Source organism: Equus przewalskii, chromosome 29 (genome assembly GCF_037783145.1).
Source record: "Equus przewalskii isolate Varuska chromosome 29, EquPr2, whole genome shotgun sequence".
Lineage (NCBI taxonomy): Eukaryota > Metazoa > Chordata > Mammalia > Perissodactyla > Equidae > Equus > Equus przewalskii.
Window position 1 is genome coordinate 8534088 of NC_091859.1, and position 25718 is coordinate 8559805.

The following is a 25718-nucleotide window of genomic DNA, read 5'->3' on the forward strand; positions in this document are numbered from 1 at the left end:
TGCATAAGGGGAACTGAGGCACAGAGACCATAAACAACTTCTTAAATAGTGAAGACCTAGCTAAGACCAGCAGACAATGGTGTGATAAGAGAAAGGAAAAGTCATCAACTAGCAAAAAAAATTGCCAAATTGAAATATATGCTCACCAAAACCCCTTTGGATCAAAGATAGCAAGAAATCAAACAGATTGTAGGACTTCTCACTGTTCCTGGGATTCTTGGAACTAAGTAGTCATTTAGTTCCTTCCTTCATTCATTCAACACACATTTTTAAATACATCCAACATGCCAGCATTGTGCTAGGTTCTGGATACGTAGACATGAACAAGAATGATGTGGTCACTGTCTTTGTAGAGCTTATCTGCAGCTCATTTCATGAATATATAACTACCTTCAAGAGTCATTGGCTGCCAGGCCAGGGAAGAACACACGTCATTGAATTTAGGACTTAGGCTGCAGCCTTGGCTTTGCCAAATACCAGCCACAAAGACATAAAACTCTTCCCTTAAAAAACTCAAATTAAGCAAAAATTGACAATCTTAAATGAAGAGATATGGGTGCAGATATCTTCCTGGATGATTCTACTGGAAATTAATGCATTTTGTGGTCCTTGTTCATTGTCCCTTTATTTTTTTACTTAATAAATGCTTATTGAGTATCTTCTATTCCCTACAATGAGTGTGCAGTATGCAGCTTTTTCAGAATATAAACTATCAAAGTAAGTAAGTTCGTGTTATGGGGGATGTAGGATAAAGAGGAGACTTTCACAGAACAGGATAAATTTGTTCTGGTACTTGAGAAATGAAGAGGGTGTGCCAGGTGCAGAAGGGGGCAGGCGGGGCAGGAAAAGGAGAGAAAATAGACCAAATGTCTAATAACTGACATTGTATGTAAAACCACCACACTTCAAAAACGGTGGGAGACATTTCATAATAATAATAGGTGATCAAATATAATACGAGCAACAAACTTGAAACTGATTGAAGGCAGATGATGGGTCAACAAAGTCTGACGTTTCAGTCCTGGGCATGCGGGTGAATAATGGGTAATAATAATGAAGGCGGAGTAGGCTTAGTGAAGACAGATAATGAATTTTTGCATATGCTGTATTCGAGGACCCAACATGTTTTTGAACTTTATTCAATATTTTTAAGATCTAGAGGATTATATACATGCCATGTCATATTTTTACTACTTGATATTTGTTCTCCATTGTTTTAGTGGAAGGCATTGGAGTAGTTTAATTTCACTTTATGAGATCAGGCCCAATGACCTGTGGTAGTGCAGAGAGTTCTCGAAAGACCTGGGGGCAAATCCTATCTCAGCTCCTAAGTAGTTATGGGCTCGTAAGGAATTCACCTCAACTCTGTAAAATCAGAGTTCAAATAGTGATAGTAGTCAGGCAAGCAACATAAAGGAGCCATCAAAGTGAAGTCAAGTGGGTGGGCGGTGATGAATTGGAGACCCCTGCCCCATTACAGAAGTCACCTGTCACTCATCTCTAGAAAATTGTTACCCAGCATGAATAGAAGCTTAATCTTAAGGAAAATTTTAAAAGCCAGATTTTTATGTGATATTTAAATGTTGACAACTAATTAAACATACACACACTTCCTACCAGTGAGTACATGTGCCTGATCAATTGGATTTCTAAGCTGACTTGTTTTTCTACCACTTTCGAGAAGTGGAACATCTCCCTCCACCACTCTGGCCTTGAAAACCCTATGAACAGCAGGGGAGCACTGTCTGATCGAGCGCCAGAAGGGGAGAGGATGGTGCAAAAAGTCCAGGCAGGGTTCTACTCTGCTGTCCACAGGGCGCTAGGATTCGATGACTCCATGGCACAACCACAAACCTGAGAGAGCACGCATAATAAGATTTCAAATTTTTTGATGTTCATCTCAGGAAAAGCTCTACTACCTACCGCTAGAAATTTTTTGCTATGTTTAATCCCTATGGTGAATAGGCCAGATTCTCCATCAGAGATAAACTATATTTGAAAAAATTATATGGCTATATTTAAATATACCTAAGGATACTCATTTGTGCACATGTAATAATTATGACATCCACAGTTAATCAACTCCTTACCCAGTGCATGTGAAGTGCTAGGTCAGAGTTTTTCAAACTGCCATCATGACCAGCATTTTTAAATGAACTGGAGTAAAATTAAAAAGAGCAGAAAAATATCAAAGTGCATTTCAGAAAGAAGTTGTATTTCTGAAAATCATTTTTTACTTATAAAGAAATATATATGAGTGTATACACACACACACACACTCACATACATATATCCTGAATTATGTTACAAATATATTTCCTTTTTGTGGGTTATGGTAAAAATAAAAATCAAAATCTCTATGCAGCTACTTCAGATCTATTTTTTCTAAATCTCAACAAAATCACTATAAGTAGATTTATTACCCCAATTATACATACACAGAAAGTAAGACACAGAGAGCATAAGTGACTTGTCAAATGCTACAGAAGCTGTTAAGTAACCAAGTTGGCGTTAGAACGCTTGACGGTTGGACACCAAAACCTATCTTTCTCCTGTAAAACATTGGAGTACAAAGTAGAGGTTCACGGACTACAGAGACGACTTCTGCCTGTTTATTGGGTGGGATGATTGATGGTGGTTGGTTGATTGGCTTTTTTTTCTTTTACTTTCATTTGTCAAAATAATACTGTTAAGTAGCACTTTAGATTTCCCAGGACAATCTGACTGTAAAATAATAATAATAATAGTAATAATTTGAATTTTGGCTAGATAAATATATCCCGCGTAGCTTTGTGTTGTTGTTTTGTAGTGATTTGTATCTCAAGTGCTGCTTCCATTCATTGTTGCCTACTTTTTTCCTGTAGGTAGATACTGATGAATTTAATATTTCCTTAATTAAATCAAATGAAGAAAATAACACCATAGAAATTAAAGATTTGAAAATATTCACAAGGTATTCCGTGGTGATCACAGCGTTCACCGGAAACATTACTGCTGCGTATGTAGATGGAAAGTCGAGTTCTGAAGTGATTGTTACTACTTTAGAATCAGGTAAGGCATATTTTTCATCATTGCTAAAAATTAACCGAAAGTTTGGTGTCTTTTTTACACTTTCTCACACCCCACCCTCAAAGGGTAAGTGTTACGAAAATTTTTAAAGCGTTTAAATACAAAATTCAGTGACTCACTGTGATTGACAAAAATGAAGGTTTCCATTCACATTTTCAAAGCAAGGTGGAATTATGTAGAACAATCAGTCTTTGTAAATACACAATCAAATTAGTTCATAACAAGGTACCCAATTGTACTTTGTTTGCATTTATTTACACACTAAATGTTTCAGAAATTGAGTTACCTTGCCTAAGACATGATTTTTCCAATTGTCTACGGCCTGTAATGCTTCACCTAAAAATTTCATTGTAGTTATTTGTGACCCATGATTTCAATGCACATTAAAGTAATAATACTCTATTGTTAAGTAATCTGGACTTCAACATTAGAATCTAGGTCGTGTTTGCCATATCTGTTTTCTTCACTTAGTTAAGTGACATGTTTTATTAACATGTTTTATAATCTATATGATAAATAACAGAATCTATACAGATTTCCTCAAGTTCCTATGAACAGGGTCTGAATGAATAATAAGATTGTACCAATCAGAATTAACTGTGGAAAGTCAACATCCCAGAACTCGCTTGCCCCGCCCTCCTTCAGACTCCTGATGTTCTTTGCCACCAGATGTATCTTTGGAAAGAGCACATGAAGGGATGTGCTGTTATAGTTTCTTTGTTGCTATCTGTAAGGTAAGTGTAGGAGGTAAACATATTTTTAGCTAGTCTTTTCCTTATGTTATATACTCTACTGTCTATAAAGTTAGAGTTCTAAATGAAAAGGTACATCTTATCCTCAACACCTTAAAATTCCACGTTTTTCCACTTTGCTGCCACGTGTATCCCAGGTATGTGTTTTATTATTGTACTTTTTGCACTTCTCCCTCATTCTACTCATCTGTGAGGAAAGATGCTGCTGAACTTATTCACATTCATACCATAAAGCGTTGATTGCAAATTTTAATATGCCACCTCTCCCAAGGATGTTGTAATTTAATAAATTTTTCCTAAACCTCTAAGAATAGAATTTTAGATGTAAAACCAAAGATATTTGGAAGATAGGAAGTTCTTTCTAGCACTTAGAGAATTCTTTCACTTATCCAACTTTAAACCTAATTCTATTTTTAGAAAAACGTCTCATAAAATAAGTATTTCTCATGTACTGTAAAAATGTATAACAGCAAATGTTGTGAAAATGTGTTGAACCCATTTAACCTTTATTTTAGTTATGCATTTTTCCACTTAAAATGTGATATTTGACACAATAACATGTTTATCTGTTCCTCTTTCTTTCTTTTCTCAGTTTTGTTTTTGCTTGCCACAGGGCACTATGTATAAAGATGATTGCAAGAAAATAAAGCTTGAGCATCTGAGCTATTGACAAGCAAATATTAAAAGCCTTCTTCATGGAGATTCGTTACTTAGAATGGAAGAATATATCCATTTCAATTTGATCAAAATACATATATTCATTCAATCAGCCGTTTATGTAAAGAACACTAATTATATAGTAAAGCAAGAACTAGGTCCTATATTCATAAAATGATCTTATCCTCACGTATATCATTTTCTTTCATAATAATGTATTAATACTTAGCTAGTTATATGTTAGGCTAACTTTTATTTAACAAAAATAAACTGGAATATCTGGAATATATAAAGAACTCTCAAAACTCAACACTTAAAAAGATCTAATTAGAAATTTGACAAAAGACATGAACAGACATTTCACCAAAGAGGAGATATGATTGGCAAATAAACTCATGATAAGATAGATTTTCAGCATCATTAGCTATTAGGGAAATCCACATTAAAACCGCAGTAAGATCTCACTATGCATCTACTAGAACAGATAAAATAATAACTTTAAAAATAGTGATAACACCAAATGCTGGCAAAGATGCAGAAAGACTGGCTCTCTAAACATTGCTAGTGGGAACGTAAAAGGGTGTAGCCACATTGGAAAATAGTTTGGTAATCTTTTAAAAAACTAAACATGCACTTATCACATGATCCAGCAATTACACTCTTGGGCATTTACCACAGAGAATTGGAAACTTATGTTCACATAAACATCTGTATATGAATGTTAATAGCAGATTTATTAATAATAAAAAAACTGGAAACAACCCAAATGTTTTTCTATGATTAAACAAACTCTGGTACATCTATAAAATGAACATTATGCAGCAATAGAAAAAGAATGAACTATTGATATGTACAACAACCCTGATGGACTTCAAGGTCATTATGCTATTGTTTTTCTTAAAATGACAAAACTATGGAGATGGAGAATGATTACTGTTGTGGGGAGGCATGAAGTGCAAGTACAAGGGGATAGTTGGAGGAAGGTTCTTCATGGTGATGGAGCAGTTTTTGTATCTTGTTTCTGGTGATGGTTACAGGAATCTATACATGGGATCAAATTGCAAGGACTACACACACATAGGGGCAAGCATGATAAAATGGTGAAATCTGAATAAGGTCTGTAGTCTAGCTAACTGTATTGTGCCAATGTCAGTTTCTAGGTTTGATGTTAAACCTCAGGTACATAAGATGTCACCACCAGGGAAAACTGGGGGATGTTTACAGGGGACTGTATGTATGATTTTTGCAACTTCCTCTGAATCTATATTATCTTTAAGTAAGTTTGAAAAATCAGAGAGATGTATTCTGTATAAAAGTAAATGCTATTGAAAGTAAATAAATAAGCAGACGAACTGGATCCCTGTTGTGGTTTCTGTGACCCATAGGTGTCAATGATTCTACAATGCATCATCCATTTTGCTTGTTTCTATAATATAGTTTAATATATTAATTAAGAATATTAATATATAGTTTAAATAACCTGTGTAATACTCTTTGTAAACAGAAATTTGAAGCAAATAAGTTTTATATGGAGATCAAGAAGAGCACAAACTTCTAGAAAATTTTAATTGCTAATTATTGCATTTAGTCCCAAAGGATCCACCTAACAACATGACCTTTCAGAAGATACCAGACGAAGTTACAAAATTCCAGTTAACATTCCTTCCTCCTTCTCAACCCAATGGAAACATCCAAGTATATCAAGCTTTGGTTTACAGAGAAGATGACCCTACTGCCTTCCAGATTCACAATCTCAGCATTATCCAGAAAACTGACACATCCGTCATTGCTGTGTTAGAAGGACTAAAAGGTGGACATACATACAATATCAGTGTACGTATTCATAGCTTTTAATTATTTACCTATTTTACAAAGTCAGTTTACAAACTCAGCATTCAAAACCACTGCAGCTTACGTACACACTACATTTTTCATATCTTTTTGTGGGATCGTTTTAGACATGCCAACAGAAAATAGGTTTAGAGAAATGAAATTGCTGATTTCCTGTTATAAAAGTACGTCCTATCAAAATATGTAGATGACAAAAAAACTTGCATAATTATAGTAGAAATCCAGAAATAAAATAAGGGTGTAAGAAAATGCATGTTAAAAGCAAAAGAGAAGTGATATAGAAAGAGGTCATTTTGCCTAAAGGGAAACTGTTAATGTGTGAGTATAAATGGAAAATGGAAAGGAAATTTCCGAAGCAAAGGGCAGCAATAACTATTTACATGATTGAAATTGACATACATTTCACACAACTATTACTGAAAGCTGAGAACATTTTATATTTTAATTCTAAATTATCCATTTTGGAAAGTAAATATGTATGTGAGTTCATGTACATTCACACAGACACACACACACACAATTTGTTCCACCCTTTGACTATTTTTGTAGCATGTCCTGGAATTTTCAAATAGAATTATATGATTCAGAGGATTGTCTTTTAAGAACACAGAATCCACCCTAAACATTCAAGAATGTTAGTAAGTAATCCTCCTACCAACTCTTTATGATTATATCAGAACACTCTCATTAATAATTTGTATATATATATCCATTCCTTCCCTCACTCACTTTATAGCTTATTGTATAATCTGTCTTGCTAGGATTCTTGTTCCATGTACCATTAAGTGGACCATCATTGTGAAAAATCTGTTAGAGAGAAGGTGGTGGTTATGAGAATGAACTGATCTAGGTTCAAATCCTAGTTTCTACTAGTTTCTATCTGGGCAGTTTCTTCAAATCTGTGCCACAGTTTCCTTATCTGAAAAATTAGTAATAGGAATAGTAAGTTCTTTTATAGGATTTTTGTAAGTATTAAATATTAATAGTTATGGTGAGTGCTGTACCAGTTTTGGCTTTTGGAAATAAAAGAACAAATAGGAAATATGACAATGTACAACTAATTTGTAATTTAAAGAAAATAAATGAATATTCTGTTTGCAAAGTGCAATTTACAGCATCCTGAACACCTGAGAGTTTATTAGAAATGTAAAACTTTTGCACCTGCCCCAACCTACTGAATCACAACCTATCTTCCTTTAACAGGGTTTGACGTGCCTTCTTTGCACACTGCGATTTGAGAAGCACTGCCTAACTTTTTCATTTATCTCACTTAAAGGTTAGGTTGTACCATAAAGAAATAAACATAATCAAGTATTCCATAACATCATTTTTCATTTTGATTGCTTCCTTTTTGAAATTTACATACTCCAATAAGTATTTCTTTTAGACATTTTTAAACTACATTTTATGGGCTTGGCCTGTTTACTGTACCTACCACATCATATATTTTATAATTTTGATTCAATCAAAACACTTCCAAAGCGTCCATAGTGTGAAGAGTGGGCAGCTAATATATAAAACAAATTTAATTAATTTCAGTAAAGATATGTTCTGAATCGTATTTATCAATATAACAAAATTGGCCAAGTACGTAGTCTTTATTTTATATAGCAAGATAAAGTGAATAAAAGAAGATTCTGTGTCTACAGCGTCCTAAGCGCAAGGTTAATTGAAAGGATTTCCATTTGTGTAAATCACCCTGTATATACAAACAGAAATGCTTTATGTGTATATGCTGCATTACGCAGGTTATAGCTTCAGATACTTTGGGGCAGGGGTGAAAAAGGGCATAAAGGCCAACTTTCAGAGGGATGATTTAATACAGGAAAACTGGGAGGCTGAAGGAATAGGATTTCATCTCAGAGAAGGAAAAAAAGAGGATCTTGAATATGGATTTAAAGAAAGCCTGAGTTACCTAGCTGCAGAGAGAAGGAACAGATGTTAGAATAGATGGAGAGTGTAGACATGGTGGCTTTCTGCTCTTTCTTCCTACGGATTCAAATTGAAGCCACATCCTTTCGTGGGCTTTGTGATCGGGCTGTTTAGGTCTTTGTTCTCAGGGTTTAGTACCGTAATATCAGTTTTAAGAATTACTTTGTGGTTAAATAGTCTTCCTCTAAATACTGTATTCATTTAAGTGAGTGCAAGAAAAATATAACTAATAGACTAGATGCAGTTGTCTTTAAAAATGGAATCATCTTAAAATTACATATAACTATAATTATATATACACATAAGCAGTAATTTGAAAATAGCAACAAGATGTTTCTTTGTTTTAGATTTATGCGATCAATAGCGCTGGTGCAGGGCCAAAGGTTCAGATGAGAATAACCATGGATATTAAAGGTACATACATGAGATGCCTTCCTGCGAAATGCTGTTTTCTTAATTGTAATTTGTATTCTGTATTAGAGTTAAGGATGAAGTCAAGATTTTAAGTGATGTGTATGCATATAATAAGACACATTAAGTAGTAATGTATGCTTGTTAAAGCTATAATTAAAAGTCTAAATAATGATACAAATTACCATGTTAAATAAAGAGAATGCCCACCTGCTATTTATCTTATATTTCTTTTCTTCTAAATTTAAACTTTTCCAAGACACATTTTATAGCCTGTTATTTTAGGCTTTTTAATTTTATTGAAAAGAAAACACCCTTTAAATTGCCCATAACTAGACTTTGGCTAGTTCTAATTAGATTCCTTGACTGATCTTTGTTTATCTTGAAAGTCAGATTCTTTTCAGGTAATCAAATAGTGTTTACCAAATTACCATATATTCTACTTTATGATTCTGACTATAAAGTGGATCTAATCAATCCATTATTCTGACAGATATTTTTCATAGAAACTATGACTAAGATTCGGAGGCCTCCTGCCCCTCAAAAAGTCCCCAAAAGATTTTTAAGAGTTTAGGACCATTCATTCATTCAAGGTTTCTTCTCTTCCTGAGACTGAAAACATGCATGCAATTGTGTCATTTCTCTAAAAATCTGTGATAAAACCTGCAGAGAGATAAAAAACTGAAACGTATGAATCTTTAGTAGAATTCCACCCAATTATTCTCTTTTTAAATCAAAAAGTAACTTTTCTCAATCTTTGGGAAGGACAGCAGAGCACAGTGATTAAAGTGCCTGCTCCAGGCTGAGTCTGGGCTCAGACTGCTGAGATTGAATCATGGATGGCCGCTTGATATCAGTTTGACTTTGGGCAAGTTTCTTAACCTCTATCATGGAGATAATATTAGTTTTTACCTCATAGATTGTTGTGAGGATTAAAAGAGATTATATTTGAAAAACTCTTAAGACGAGGCCTAGAAACCAGTACTGTTAAGAATAAGAAATATTCACTGTCAGATGAAGCTGATAAATTTTATCTTTTCATCAATGAGTAGTTTATATAATTGTAATATTATTTATAAGTATTAATTATTTTCTTTTAATTGATAAGTTATGTGTTTGGAATGTACAAATATGCATGATTTTATTAGTGACGTGGAATGGCATTGACTTAATAGTAGTCTCATTAAATTTGCATTTGACAGATAAAATCAAGTTGGCTAGTAACGTGCAGTGCCAGATTCTTCTAACTGGAAACCTTTTCTTGGGGACTCCCCAGTGGCCTTGTTGAGAGTTTCCCAGAACTCTTTGAAAACTCAGGTTCTTCCTACTTAATCCTTCCTTCCTTCTCCTCGTTCACAGGTGTCAGACACGTGATCTCTGGTCTAAAGGCTCTCACCACCTACTCCTGCTCCCTGTCCCTTTATTCTTCACAGATATTTCTCCCAATAAACTTTCTACACATCGAATGACATTACAGCCCGTATGTTTCAGAGGAGTGAGCTGAAGGATCAAGTCAAAAAGATTTGGCTCAAATCTTGATATTTCCCTTTTATAGCTATGTGACAAAAGGCCATTTCCTCATCTATAAAATGCAAATACTGTTGCCAATTTTATGACATAATTGAGAGGATTTTTAAAAAAATTTAATAAATATGGTAATTGAATTTTGATTAAGCAACTTACTGATGCTCAAATAGCTAGTATACATAGCTATAAGGTGAAACAAAACAAGCAGAGCTTCTACAAACATTGATTATGGACATATTTGTATGAATTAACATGAAATATCATGGCACTTTTAGAAATTATTCTGGCAATATGTATTAAAGTTAAAAATACATATATTTTTTGTTCCAGAAATTCTACTCTTGGGAATCTATTCCATAGAAATAAAAGAATCAATAAATAAAGCTAACCTATAAGGCTAATTATTGCAGCAAATGTTCAAAACCTTAAGAACAAGTGAATTTCCATTACTAGATGAAGGATTGAATAAATATGGTGTGGTTGCACCATGATATACAACATAGTCATTAAGAATAATGAGTTAGCCCTGTGCTTAGTGACTTGGAAAGACTTACACGAGTCATGTTTACGCAAGAAAAGCAATATGTGGAGTAATCATAATATGTAATATAGCCCCATTTAAAAAAGATGAAACAGTGAGAAGAATCCATTATGTATGACTTTATGTATTTTTATATGATTATGTGAATGTGGAGAAAAATATGGGAGGGTGTCATCCTTATATTTGGCATGGATCAACAGTGGGGGGGTGGTGCTGGTGTGATTAGAATAGAAATTAATGAACCAGCTAAAGGAAGTAAAAGAAGAAAAAAATCCACTAAAATATTAGTATAATTTAATGCATTTATGAAAATTATATATGACTGAAAGCATATATAATTTAAATTTTTTTAATATGTGAAGAGGAGTCAGATGCCTGAAAAATCACACCTGCGCCCCATTATCTCAGGCAAGTCTCAAATATATAATTATACCATCAGGAGATAATAATTGCTAAATATCTGCTGTATCCAAGCAAAACTCTGTTTCTTTTGTTATTTATGTTTGTCCTCACTTTATCTGTAAATTACCTGCATGAAATGAGAATTTTAAATGTTTTTCTTCTCTTCAGAAACAATCAATCAATGGTAGTGATATTTCTTCTTTGTGTATAGCTCCAGCACGACCGAAAACCAAGCCCATCCCTATTTATGATGCCACAGGGAAACTGCTGGTGACTTCCACAACAATCACAATCAGAATGCCAATATGTTACTACAACGATGATCATGGACCAATTAAAAATGTACAAGTGCTTGTGGCAGAAGCAGGAGGTATCATCAGATGTCAGCTTATCTTGTTAAATTGTAGAATGTGAATTACCAAATGCTAAAAAATGTCAGTTCAAAATTAGTAATCTAAGGCTGACTCCTGATTATCACACAACTCTTGAGCTTAATAGATTGTCAGTATTATCATTAATTATACTAATCGTTAATTTAGACCTAAAATATTTTACCAAAATAAGAAAAGGCATAGTTAAAATATATGATTTATTTATTCTATATGCTGATAGGATTATTTTGATGTTGGCAAGATAGGGTCTTGATAGCATCTTTGGAGGTGTGAACAAGCGAGTTACCCTTGACTGAGAGATGTTCTTTCTCTTCCTGGGAAGCCGTCCTCTACAGTAATGCCTATAGATTCACGTGTGATGGGAAAGGATAGGGTTGCCTGCTTATCCAGGTAGATCAGCTGAATCATCCCTGGTGGTTCATAGAGTGACAGATGTTGCATCCAGATTTTCCTCATGCAATTATAGAAAAACTTTTTATAAATGTGAAAATACATTCATATATTACTTGTAATCATTATTCTTTTTTTCTGAAAGCAGCTCAGCATGATGGAAATGTAACAAAGTGGTATGATGCATACTTTAATAAACCAAGGCCATATTTTACAAATGAAGGCTTTCCTAACCCCCCATGTACAGAAGGAAAGACAAAGTTCAGTGGCAATGAAGAAATCTACATCATTGGTGCTGATAATGCATGTATGATTCCTGGCAATGAAGACAAAATTTGCAATGGGCCGCTGAAACCAAAAAAGCAATATTTGTAAGTATTGTTTATGCTTACTATGCATCATGTTAACAAGCTAGTTGACATCTTTCAACCATCTATCTACCCATCCTTTCATCTTTCCAGTAAGCACTGGGCATCCATAATGTATCATGACCTGATACAAGGTAAAGATCAACAAGGCATTGTCCTTACATCCCATAAATGTATAGTTCTATAGCAAGAGCAGGCTAGCTTAAAAGTAATTATGATTTGATATAAGTGACATAAGGACAAGATGAAAAATGTGCAATTGGAGAACATAGGTAGAAGAATTTAATTCTTTCTGTAGAGGACAATGTGACTAATGTGTAGTGCTTTGTGTTTTTCACTCATTATGTTGCCATGCTAATGTACAGGTCTTTGGAAACACGATCCTAGTCTTTTGGTTAATGATGGCTTCAGTTTCCCTCAGTCATAGCAATAATTTTCTGCTCTTTGTACCATCAAACATCTAAATGAGTGATTGAAATCTTTACAATTCACTATAACACTTGGCATTTTGTAGATCATAATAATCTAATATATTAAAAACCAATGCTGACATTTTGACTTTATTAAATGCTTTGCTAAATTGATTATTTTCTTCTGTTAAATTGACTACACTATTTTTATAAGAATACAATTTAAAAATTTTTTTAATTATTTAATTTACAAAATATACTTTTTACTACTAAATTTGAAAAATGCAATTAGTTTCAGTTTTGCCTGCTAGTTACAGCATTATTAATTCTTTGATGAATATCCTAGGCCAAGTTAACATTAGAAAAGTTAGGCATTTGAAAAAGAATGCTCTATCATGTATTATTAAGTACAATTACTTTGGTTACCAAGTTATTTCCTGAAATTTAGTCTTCATACATATGACAGATGAAAATGATGTACCACAAAGTTTAATATTCAAGTATTATTTATTTTGCATATTTTCCCCAGACTCTTTATATAATCAATAAAATTTTAAGAACTTGAGAAAAGTAGAACTTAAATTGTGCAGTGCAATTTATTAACGTAAATTGGTCTTATATTTTAAAACGCCTGGATGCCTATAGTTTTTAAATAAGGCAAATTTTGGTTGTCTCATGTTAGACTCATGCAGTGATTTTTAAGATTGGTTCTCTTCTGCACCCATTTTCTATTTCATGTGTCATAAAAGCAAAGAATGTGAAAAGTCAGCTGTACACACACAGAGTTAAGAAGCATTGTTCTTAATTTGTTTACATGTGAACAAACTAAATTCTGTATGACCATTCTAAATCTGGTTCACTGGTATCTTCAAAGGTGGTTGAGATATAACAGTTATTATGCTTTATATTTATAAAGTATGTTTATACAACACACTTTCATAAAGACATTAAATCATTTCCCCCAAACGAATCTATGAGGGAGGTGTTCTGCTTTATCAGATTAACCTGCTGACTGCTCATGAGTCTGGCTCTCATGAAGTTCACGAGGTCCATGTACAGGATGTTTGCTTATCTCACTTAAAGATAGTATACCAAGTTTACATCTTGTAAATTTATTTTGTCTTGAATGAAATTGTACATTTTTCATAGCTATCTGTTAAATTGTTCATAGAAAATAGTCATATGGCTTGCAAATTGTTCATTTTCGCTTTTTTTTATTTCATAGATTTAAATTTAGAGCCACAAATGTCATGGGACAGTTTACAGACTCTGATTACTCTGATCCTGTTAAGACTTTAGGTAAGACATATTTTGCAGTTTAATTTCATTTACAATCTCAACATACTAATCACTGTTGTAATATTCATTAGTAAATGAAATAATCCATGACTGAACATTCTCAAGCATAAATTCATTTCTAGATTACTCTCCAGGGACGTCTGACAATGTCTGGAGCCATTTTTGGTTTTCAGAACTGTGGAGGTCAAGCTTTTCGCTTCTAGTGGGCAGAGGCCAGGGATGCTGCTGGAGGTCCTAGATTGCATAGGACAGCTCCTCCAGCAAAGAATAACCTATCCCATAATGTCGATAGTGCTGAGGTTGAGAGACCCTGTTAGATGCTAAGGTTATAGATGAGGAAACAAAGGCCCAGATTAAGTGATTAAGTGGCTCTGCCAGGATTCCATCTCAGATTTCATAACCGTTACAATACAAATACAGGATTTACACCTGGATTCAAACCTTGGCTCCATCACTTGAGAAAATAATTTAATTTCCATAAATCTCAGCTTCCTTATATGGAAAACGGTGATAATGGTGTCTCCCTGGAAAGATTTAAGTAAAACAACGTATGTAAAGATATTAATATTTTATAGTTAGTACAATTTTAAATGCTTAATAGATTCTTTTTGGGTAGTAATCAAAGTATATTGAGAAATATACTTCCTCAGGAGAAATTATTTCCTTAGGATTTCTCTGAGCAGATCACAACTTCCTATTTCCTCTGCATGGAGCTCTGAGAATGTGGACATTTGTGTGTTGCTCAGATCCACAGCATATCGTGAGCTGCAGTAATTTCAGTGAGAGTTGTGGCTGGAAGATGAGAGATTGTTCCACCATTTTCAATTAGAAATGTTCATTTGGCTATAGAATATTAATTGTATAAAAAGCAGCTTCTACAGCCTCCACTTAGTTGAAGAAAGTTTGGATTTTGAAGAAATTAAGAAGGGGCATGTGGTCCTACATAAATGTTTATAGAAGAAGAACATATAAATGTCTTTGGCCATGCTGCCTAGTTCCATAAAGCCACTGTTTTGATTAATTTTACCCAATAATTCAGTCATTTTAAAATTGGCTGTCTAGATTTGTGGTTTTGAAATTGTTAAGTATTTCTTCATTTGATAGCTGAGGTTATCATACTCTGATACCACCACAGTAATGGAAATGTCTTGATGGCACCAGATAATGTCCCTTAGGTTACAGCATTCAGAAACGATTATTGCAGCTAAATAGCGATCCTAGTGTGTTTACTGCGGGAAGCTAAGACACACAGACAAAATGCATAGCTCATATGTCTCAGGGAGATGACATTTTGTAGGAGAAGTAGTAAGAAGAAATCTCCTTGCCTGTGTTGTTTGTTGTGTGCTTGCTGGTATCATACAGATTATTGATGTGAGAACAGCATGCTCAGTCAGTTATCTGAGAGGTGAGGTTGAGACATCCGGGGTAAGAGGAATGAAAAATGGGAAAAGCCAGGCAACAGGTACCATGGTGCACAGGGACGTGATTCCTCAGATTCCACAAAATGGCTTCCCTCTAGTCAAGGGTAGGCCTCATCCAGCACTTAGCCTGCAGGTAGTCTCAAGGTGCTCCTCAGCAATGGTCTTCTTTTTCTCCCTTTCTCTCACAGTCAAGGTAGTGGGATACAATAATTACTTCTAGAAGGTAGCAGAAACACACTGTCAGTTCTCTGGTTCCTTCTTGGAATCACAACAGCACCACCCCTTCATCCAGGGGCTAATGTTTGTGTGCCCCGGTAACAGCAGGGGCCTAGAGGGATGTAAGATGTGGAAGGAAGGGCAGAGGACACGATCCTGCCAAGGTTAGGGAAGGGAAGGAGGGATTGGTGAAACACAGACTGGGTGCGGTAGGTGGAAAGCCAGTGGGGTGGTAACGGGTAGTGACAAGGAAGGGTCCCATGTATCTATGATCCAATTTTTCAGAGTTTGTATATTATTTATAGACCCCTGATATAAGGACGGCTTGAAGGCTCCTCTTTAGAGTGGTCTTCCGTGGGCTTTGTATTAGGCTTCTGCCCTGTAATGCTAATTCTGGATTGACTACATGGAGTTCTGCTATCTAGGTAGTCAGTTATAGGCAGTAAAACAGTGGCAGGAAACAGTGGAGGAAATTGCTAGCTGTGCAACCCTCAGTTGTGGTGAAATGAGGTGTTCAGATTTGGAGTATGGAGTACACCACTGGAGCAGAATTTCTGAATGACTAGCAAAGTAGCCCAGTCATTTTGTGGGTTAATGGATTTGACACCATCAATTTCTGTCCTCACATTAGTTTTTTATCTTGCTATTGGATGTTGTGGTTTTCTGGATATCAAATTCACCCTGATGGATCAGGCATGAAACAGAATCCTTGAGAATTGGCCCTGATCCATGATTTGAAATGAATAAAAGGCCATGGAGTCATAAGAGTTTTTGGAGAAAGAACAGTGCCAAGAAAGATACAGTAGAAGAACTCAGAAAGGAAATAAAGTTGATCTTTTCTGTAATGGTCACCGGTCAATGGCAAAGAATGGTTCATGGTTGTGAGAATGGGGGAAAGCAAATCATAAAATGCATTGATATAATGCTCCTGGAGTCATCATAAAGTTACAAAGGATGTTCAAGTCCTTTTTTCTCTCAAATATATCATGTATTGGGATATGTGCCAGCATTTGCAACAGGCTAGTGACTCCCAACATTCCTCGCAAGCCTGCTGAAGACCGATGTGTGTGTGTGATCTCAGACCACAGTGAAAGAAGTCCAGGTCCCGTCTAGGTCATCAAACCATCAGTGGATGCACAGTCATCACTGGTATTTTGCACACCACAGGCAATGAGCTCCAAGCTGAGCTGCCTATCAATAAAATCTCCAGGATTTAAGTGCCTTCGCAACGCTGTGTTTTTAAGTTAGTATAGGGTATCTTCTTCCAAGACAGACCATTTTGACAGTGGTTGTGCCTCTCAGAGGTATTGGTATTTGGAAGTCAAAATTAGGGGCGAAAGGGTCATCATAGATGGATGAACTAAAGGTTTCAGTTTAGTGAAAGGGGCTAAAAGAAGTCCAAGTGAGAAGGGCTCAGGCAAGGCTTTGCTGGATAAGCATGAGCGGGTGGAAGACGAGTTTGTACTTTAGGAAATCTTTACGGCCTGTACGAATAAACATGGGAAATGACATGTGTCATTATTTTAATCCGAAAAAGTACTTACAACTTATTTGATTTTGTTTTCACTCAGGATTGAGCATTAGCAGTTTTATTAGCAAAATTCACAAGAATGCTTCTTATATTCTTTTTTAAAATCCTCCTCAGGCCCATCAGTTTGTGGAAACCGCTTGTAGACAATATTTTGATTACAAGGTTTAACTATAGGTGATTCTTGTGATTTGAAAACCAGACACTCTTTCTGTACCTTAGAGGGCTTCATTAAAACTGAGCAAGAGGAGACTTTACGCCCAATGGCAAAGATTCTGTGATTGTTTTCTTTTGTCATAACACTTCTCATGTAATCACTATGCTAACAATGAAAAATTCTGGTATGCTCACTTATAAGCAGAAACAGGGAGTTGCTATGTATTTTTTGCAACGAAGAATTACTTGCCTCCAAGACACCAGAGGAACAGGTGAAAGTTTTACGATGTTAACAAGGCAGTGGTAATGTGGCGGTGAACCTCATAGACTTTGCAGTCAGATAGGCATATTTCAGGCAGTTTGGGCATTTATTGAGTTTATGTGACCTTGGGTTAGTTACTTAAGAAATTAACTTCTGAAATCTTATTTCCAAAATGAGAATAATGATGCCTACTTCATAAGCTAGTTGGGAGATTAAATCAAATGAATGAATGGATGAATAAATAAGAAGTATTTATTAATAAAGATACTAAACCTTGTTTATTGATGTGCCAACACTTTTATGGGTGTTTTTATATATAAACTCCTGTATTCTTCGCTACAACCCTATAACATGATTTCCTGTTTATAAATATCTCCAATTTATTGGTAGGAAATCAGAATTACCGAGTCTTTAAGCAACCTGCCCAGGGTTACAGAGCTAGGACCCGGCAGCACCAGCTTTTAGAGCTGGGCAGGGTGACTGCAGTCAGTGCTGTGTTGCACCCACTGTACCACATTGCCTGCAAATTCCTAGTGCCCAAGGAGCTTTCAATTTCATTACTCTTAGTGATGCTTCTGCTCCCACAGACTCCCTATCCTTGCTGTACCATTTTCTATTCTCAATATTTTAAATTATTTCTAGCTGTTCTCTTTTTACCTTCTCATTTTAGCTTTTTGAGGTTAACATTCACACATAAGAATGCTTTACTTTTACACATAAAGATACAATAATTCCTTTTTGTTTTTTTAAACAATGAGTAAGTGTGACTTTTCCCTATACCTTGGAACCCACTGTTTATTATACGTTTAATGTTTTGCCAATCTGGTGTATGAAAATAGCATCTGTCTAGGGTCTTTTAATTTATATTTCTTGAACTATGAAATTGAGTAACTTTTAGTAAATTCTTTGGGTAGTATTGAATATCCAGAATGACTAGTATTGGGCTGAAAGAGAAGAACTCCTTATACTCAAGTTCTATTATAAAAACTGGTTTTCTTTTGAGATTAATAATAATACTAATTGGAGGCTCGCCCCATGGCCGAGTGGTTAAGTTCACACTCTCTGCTTTGGCGGCCCTGCGTTTCACTGGTTCGGATCCTGGGCACGGACATGGCACCATTTGTCAGGCCATGCTGAGGCAGCATCCCACATGCCACAACTAGAAGGACCCACAACTAAAACATACAACTATATACTTGGGGGGGGTGATTTGGGGAGAAAAAGCAGACAAAAAAAAGATTGGCAACAGTTGTTAGCTCAGGTGCCAATCTTTTAAAAAAATCATAATCATAATTATAATAATACTAAGGAGAAGATCTTTCACATAACATGCACCTGTATCAAGAGCCAGACGTTGGCCTATGAATTTTATAACTCATTTAATTCAAGCTTCTTAGAAACATATAACCAGCTTAAGCAATCAGATCCATATCTGAGTTTAAATAATGATAATTCCAATCAAAAGATAATGCTTATGAAAAATTAGTTCATGCTTCATAATTATGATTTGCTTCATTACAGTAGTACATTTTATTATGCAAATATAACATAATTTAATTTGACCTTTCTTAGGATTTTAAGTCTAGTCAGGAAATGATTTATGCTTATTACAAAAAGAATCGTGTATATTTTCAAGGGAAAGAATTCCATTTTCTATGAAAGGATTTGGAGGAGTGACTTCTTTCTGTACGGGTAGTGCTCTGTGGGGACATACATAGCAGTGAGGCAGAATCTGTACTTGACAATTGTGGTACATTTTGTCCTTTCCTAGTAGTACTTTTGTAATATACGTGCCCAAAGGATTACATGTTGTTTATTATGACATTATATGTCATTTCTTCACTTCGTCTGGCTAGTGCTTTGAAGTGGTAATCTAATCTGAAAAAACATTTTATGAAATCATTTTTTTCCCACTGAGTTCTAAGGTCCAGTGATTCATTAGTACCTGATAAATATGGTTCTTTATTCATCTTCAGGTTTTCTTTCCCAAGCATTTCCAGCTAAAGTCCATGTGTGAAAATTCATGAAATAAACCATCCATATTTTAATGCATAAAAAAGGTATATCCAAAATACTTTATGAGCTACATGCTGCTTTAGCATCTTTGAAATTTAGCTGGAGATTCTAGACGACCATGAAACTCTGAAAACTGTTTACGATTCAGGATTCATTCACATCTACCATGGAGAATAGCCACAGGAACCCTTTCAAGTTGTTAACATTTCATAAGCACCAATCCAGGGAAAAAAGATGAAACATTAATCCCTGCATAGTGTACAGACAGCTAACCTATTTCATTTTGTCACTTGACTTTAATCTTTTTAGAGTAAAATTATAAATTATAAATCATGTACCTTAAAATTGATTTCAACAATAATAGCTGTGTCTAAAATAAACGATTAATAATTTGTATATTCTTATTTCATTAAATGCTTGGTCTTCAACCTGAAAATTTTTAATATCTATTTCAAAACCAATATATTTATTCATTAGTAAATTTAGCAAATATTTATTGAGCATTTTCTATGGACCTGGTACTATTCTCGGAACTTGGAATACAGTTTTGAATAAAACCAAGACTTCTGTCCTCAGGGAGCTTACGTTCTGGACAGACAATAAATAATGATAATAAATAAATGAATTATGTGTTAAAAGGTCATTACTTAGTGTGTTCGGGTGGTGAACATGATGTAATGTATACAGAACTTGAAATATGATGTACATCCGAAAAAAATAAAAATTTAATAAAAAAAAGAATATATATTCTGTTGGTTAAAAAGTTTGACGTATCTAGTAAATCAACCTTATTTCTTTTATTATCCAATTATGCATGTTATGTCTACTTGACCAAATGTGGTGTGTTAAAATCATCGACATCCATATTTCTGTTAATGTTGTCTACACTTACAAGAGTTTTTGCTTTATATATTGTGAAGACATTCCATCTGATGGATAAAGTTTCGTGCAATTATATCTTTATTGAGTTTGAAAAGTATTATCAAACTGAAATCAATTATTTCCCTTTAATGCATTTTACCTGCATTTTATGTTTTCTAATGGTAGTATTGTCACTTTGCTTTCTTTTTTGGCTCAAACTGGCCCAATATACTCTTATCCATTACATATGTGTGTGTGTATTGTATATATATAAAATGTATATATATAGTGTGGGAAAAAAAAGGTGATAACGGCTATGGAGACAAGAAAAAGTAGAACAGCTTGCAGAAGATGTAGAAGGGGGAGGCAGGAAGTAAGGGAGTTGTCATTTTCAATCAAATAGGTCATATCTTAGTCTGCTCGGGCTGCCATAACAAGATACTGTAGACTGGGGGGCTTAAACAGCAGAAATTTTTCTTCTCACAGTACTGGAGGCTAGAAGTTGAAGAACAAGGTTTCAGTCAATTTAGGATCTGCCGAGGGCTCTCTTCCCGGCTTTCAGAGGGCTTCCTTCTTGCTGTGTCCTCATATGCCTTTCCTCAGCCTGTGTGAGTGGAAAGGAGCTAGCTTTTGAGGGTCTCTTCTTATAAGGATGTTAATTCTATCAGATTAGGACCCAGCCCTATGATCTCATTTAATGTTAATTAACTCCTTACTCCAAACACAGCCACACTGGGAGTTAGAGCTTCAACACAGGAATTTTGGAATGATACATACCCTCAATCTGTTAGAGGTGGTCAGCATAGGCCTCGACGGATGTAATGAAATGGCACCTGTTGCAGGTAATGAAATGGCTACCCAGGCAGATATACAAAGGAAATACCTTTTACAGGCAGAGCAAGAAGCCAATGCAACAGCCCTGTGTCAAGAGTGACCTGGTGTGTTCCAGGAACAAGGATGTCAGGCTGGCTCCAGAGGAGTCAGCAAGACAGAGACTGGGAGGGGGGCGGAGGGAGCCAAAGAGGTAACAGGAAACCAAAGGATTACGAAGACCAGATCTCATAGGCCATTGGAAGGATTTCAGCTTTTCTCTGTGAGAGATGAGAATTTTAAGCAGAGAGGTAATGTTTTAAAAGGATTACTCTTGCTGCTATGTTGAGAATAGATAGAAAGGGGATAAGGGTGGATACAGGGATTCCATTGGACCAGGTGTCCATACAATAATTCATGCAAAACAGAATAGTGGCCTGGATCAGCATGCTGGCAGCAGAGGTGTGAGAGGTGAACAGAGCAGACACAGAAGGTTTGAGTAGCGTACTGAACCCCCAAATACCCACTAATTAAATTTTTAACATTTTGCCACATTTATTTTATTTATAAATTTGTTCTTTTATTTCTGAAGTATTTTAAAATAAATCACAGAAAGCATTATATTCCACCCCAAAATACTTTAGTTTCTTTCTCTAAGTACATTTTCATTATATTGTCACAGTTAATCAAAATTAATGATAAATTCTTGATATTATATAATACCACATACTATTTTAAAATCACCCTCTGTTTTTTTCTTTATAGTTTGTTTGACTCAGGATCCAAATAAGAGGTTCACACATCATCTTTGATTGTTATGTCTCTTAATCTCTTTTAATCTAGAAATACTCTTCTTCCTCTTCTTTGCCGAGGCCATAGACTCATTGATGCAACTGGATGAGGCATCCTTCAGAAGTCTCACATTCTGGATTTGTCTGATTGCTTTCTCTTAATGTGATTTTATTTCTTCCTCCTCGCCCTTCTTTCCTATAAATTACAACTAGAATCTAAAGGTTTTAATAGTCACAATCGACATTTTGGGCAGTGATACTTTATGGGTGCTGGGGCCTAGATTAAAGTACCTCGCATCAGGAGGTGTAAAATACCTGGTTGTCACATTTTCAATGATGTTAAAATTATCAGTAAATTTCATGGTAGCAGCATGATCCTTCATTGGAAAGTTGTTTTTTCCCTTGGTATAACCAGCAAATAATCTGTGGGGTCATATTTTGGCATCCTGCAAATATCCAATTTCTGATCAACATGTCTCCTAATCATTAAAGACGCATTTATGAGGGGCTGGCCCCATGGCACAGTGGTTAAGTTTGGTGCACTCTGCTTTGGCGGCCCGGGCACAGACCTACACCACTCATCAGCCATGCTGTGGTGGCAGCCCACATATAAAGTGGAGGAGGATTGGCACAGATGTTGGCTCAGGGCTAATCTTCCTCAGCAACAACAATAACAATAAAAGACACATTTAGAATTGTTACCTGAACCAATTATTTCATTAAGAATGAAAAATTAATTTCTAATTTTATTACTCCTTCCACATTTATTAAACAGAATTCTTCCCTAATTAAGGGCTTAATCTCCTTAACTAGGACTATTTTTTTTAACCCATACCATGCAGTTCATATGAGAAACCCAGAAAAAAATGCTTAATTTTCTCCCTTTAATTACAAATTTTTAGAGTGAGGAAAGTTACAGTCTAGCCATAACCAATCTTTACAAATTAATGTTTTTGTTTATTTTTTATTTCTTTCATTGAATAGTGTTAAAACCCATGGATTATTATAATCAACTTTATTTCAATCAATTTCAGTTTTTATTCATTATGAAGTTTAAATTGTTCTCTCTTTGGCCAGTAGGAACCTCTTCAAGATGATCTGTTCTTTTCATACCATTAGAATTTGATAGCTTCTTAGCTTTTTTGCCCTATTGGATGTCTGAATTCCTTTTGTGCCCTACTCCCACTTTGGAATTACTGTCTCTCCAAGTTTTCCTAGTTTCTGTTAGTGAAAAGTGTATATACTTTGAAATGAAGCCAACAGAATTTCCTTAAAGATTTTGGATGTGTTCTATGAGAGAAAGAGAGAGTCAAGTGTGACTCCAAGGTTTTGGGCCTAAGCAACTGGAATAGTGATGTTGCCATCAACTAACAGGTGGAAGGATGCAGTTGCAAGGAGGGAAGTAGAGGAGTTTATCTTTGGACATGTTGATTTTGAAATTTTAATTACAACTCTAGTAGGCAATTATGTAGTCGTCATCATGTGGGTGAAAATTAAAACCATGAGGCTGGATGGGCTCACCAAGGGAGTGAGTTTAGACAGAAAACAGAAGAGGAACAAGAACTCAGGCCCAAAGTTAGAAGATCTAGGAAAAGAAGAGGAACAAGACAATTTGTACATTTTATTAGCATTCTTGAGAAATATGCCAAGAAAATATTTTTTCTGTGTTTTGACACCCAAGATAGTATTCCATAATAATATTTAATCGTGATGTTATACTTCTTCCTCTTCAGGTGAAGGACTTTCAGAAAGAACTGTAGAGATTATTCTTTCAGTCACTTTGTGTATCCTTTCAATAATTCTTCTTGGAACAGCTATCTTTGCATTTGCAAGGTAAGATTTATTTGTACTTACACTCCTAGGATGCTTTATGGGCATTATTCAGTCACAGTCTAATCAGGAGACAGAAGCCACAACAGTTACTTGAATGGGAAACATTTAATAAGAAGAATTATTAACTAGAGAATAATTAACCAATAAAGGGGGTAAAAAGAGAACACTAAGGAGCCCAGAAGTAGCAAGTGCAACAAAGCAGCTGCTTACTCCAGGCTGAAGGAGAGAGTACAGTAAAGGAACTAAGAACTAGAAGAAGTAACACCCCCAAGGTTGACATGGAATGGCTACCATGAGCACATGCAGCCCATCACCTATCAGTTGGCAAAGAAATATGACAGAGGGAAGGGGCTGGAGCTGTTCAGTAGAAGCTACCCACTATTCCTGGAGGGTTGGCAGGCTGGAATTGGTCTATAAAGCAGCCCACTCTTGCTGGATGGTGTGGGTAGGCTGAAGTTACCTGGAGTCATTCACCCATGGGGAGACCATGCACTTAAGAAGCAGCTAGAGCTCATCCAGGTGGGCTGCTGGGCTTCCACAATGAATAATAATAATGCAGCACTGGAACACACAGGGAAGTGTCTCCCTGTCCCTATTGTCTTCCAGGGTCACTCTAGTGTCCTCTATTGATGAAAGTGATGAAGGACAAATGTTATAGAGTGCAGCTACAGTATCACAAAGCAGGGCAAAGAAGGGTGGATTTAGAGCTGAGAGACAGGAAAGTGATAACACAAAAGCAGAAGGCACCAGGCTTTCTACATTGTTTTGTATAATTTATAACTCTGATAGGTTTAATTTAAATATTTCAATCAGGTCTAAATTTTAAAGTTTATACACTAGTGATAATTTTTACAGTAGGTCAGCACTCTAAAGATATCCAACTTCATTATATGGTGAGACCCTTTCACATGCTGACTTTACCAACATGTCTGTGCTACATTTTCCAAGCATCCTTTCAAAATCTCAGTATAGGCCTCTTAATTCACTTGTTGTTTACAGGACCTCGGGGGAAATCTTACTTATGATCCTAAACTCTAGTTTCATAAGGTATATTGCCCAGTTAAAGAGATCTTACATTTGTAAAAATAACCATTCCACTAATTTCCTAAGTAGCTCAATGGGCTCTGTTTTTATTTTATCTGAAGGATGTTGTTCTGTAACTTGTATGCAGTGCATGTCCTGTTTCATCTGGAATCTCTTAAATCATCATTTTGACGGATAGTTTGAAAGGCTCTTGAAAAAGATGTTTTTCTTATACCACATACTGTTCCCAGATACAGCCAGAAGATGGTGAGAGGTCATTATTCTAGGCACTTTTCAAGACATATTGTGTACAATATGGTCCTTGTGCCTCAGGGGCATGCATTGGCCCTATTCATATTGTTTCCCTGCTCTAAAAGCTTGCCTGACTTCTCATTTCCTTCAGGATGAACTCCTTATGTGGGCAGGAAATGGGCCCCTTGTATTCCCCACAACTTCCCTACAGACTTCTCTTCAGCCACATGGGTCTATTGTCACCTGAACAGTCCTTAGGCTTTCTACAACTCTGCTTTTGTTCCGTCAACCAGAAACATGCTTCCTCCTCCTCATTCTGGAACACTTCTTTACCGCCTTTAAATACTAGTAGTTGTAATCACTTATATAACATTTTATAATGCATCAGTTACTGTCTTGTGAGCTGTCGTTTGAATCTTTTTTCTCTTTTTTTATGCTTTTTTTACATTTAGATCCTGCTTCTCAACTAAATTGTAATGTCCTTGAGGATAAGGATCATATTTTATAATTTCTATATCATCCTCAATAAAATAATGAATGTTTGAAAG

At 35.5% G+C, this 25718-nt stretch overlaps 1 protein-coding gene across 3 annotated transcripts in view; it reads left to right on the forward strand.

Annotated features, from left to right (window-relative positions):
* The window catches only part of PTPRQ (protein tyrosine phosphatase receptor type Q), a 206806-nt gene that overhangs the window by 141302 nt on the left and 39786 nt on the right, over window positions 1–25718 (forward strand). For all 3 annotated transcript variants that reach the window (XM_070599139.1, XM_070599138.1, XM_070599140.1), the window contains 7 exons: window positions 2865–3051; window positions 6067–6311; window positions 8609–8675; window positions 11354–11512; window positions 12073–12295; window positions 13928–14001; window positions 23796–23895. In XM_070599139.1, coding sequence (XP_070455240.1) covers window positions 2865–3051; window positions 6067–6311; window positions 8609–8675; window positions 11354–11512; window positions 12073–12295; window positions 13928–14001; window positions 23796–23895 — 1055 coding nt within the window. The remainder of the gene's footprint in view (window positions 1–2864; window positions 3052–6066; window positions 6312–8608; window positions 8676–11353; window positions 11513–12072; window positions 12296–13927; window positions 14002–23795; window positions 23896–25718) is intronic.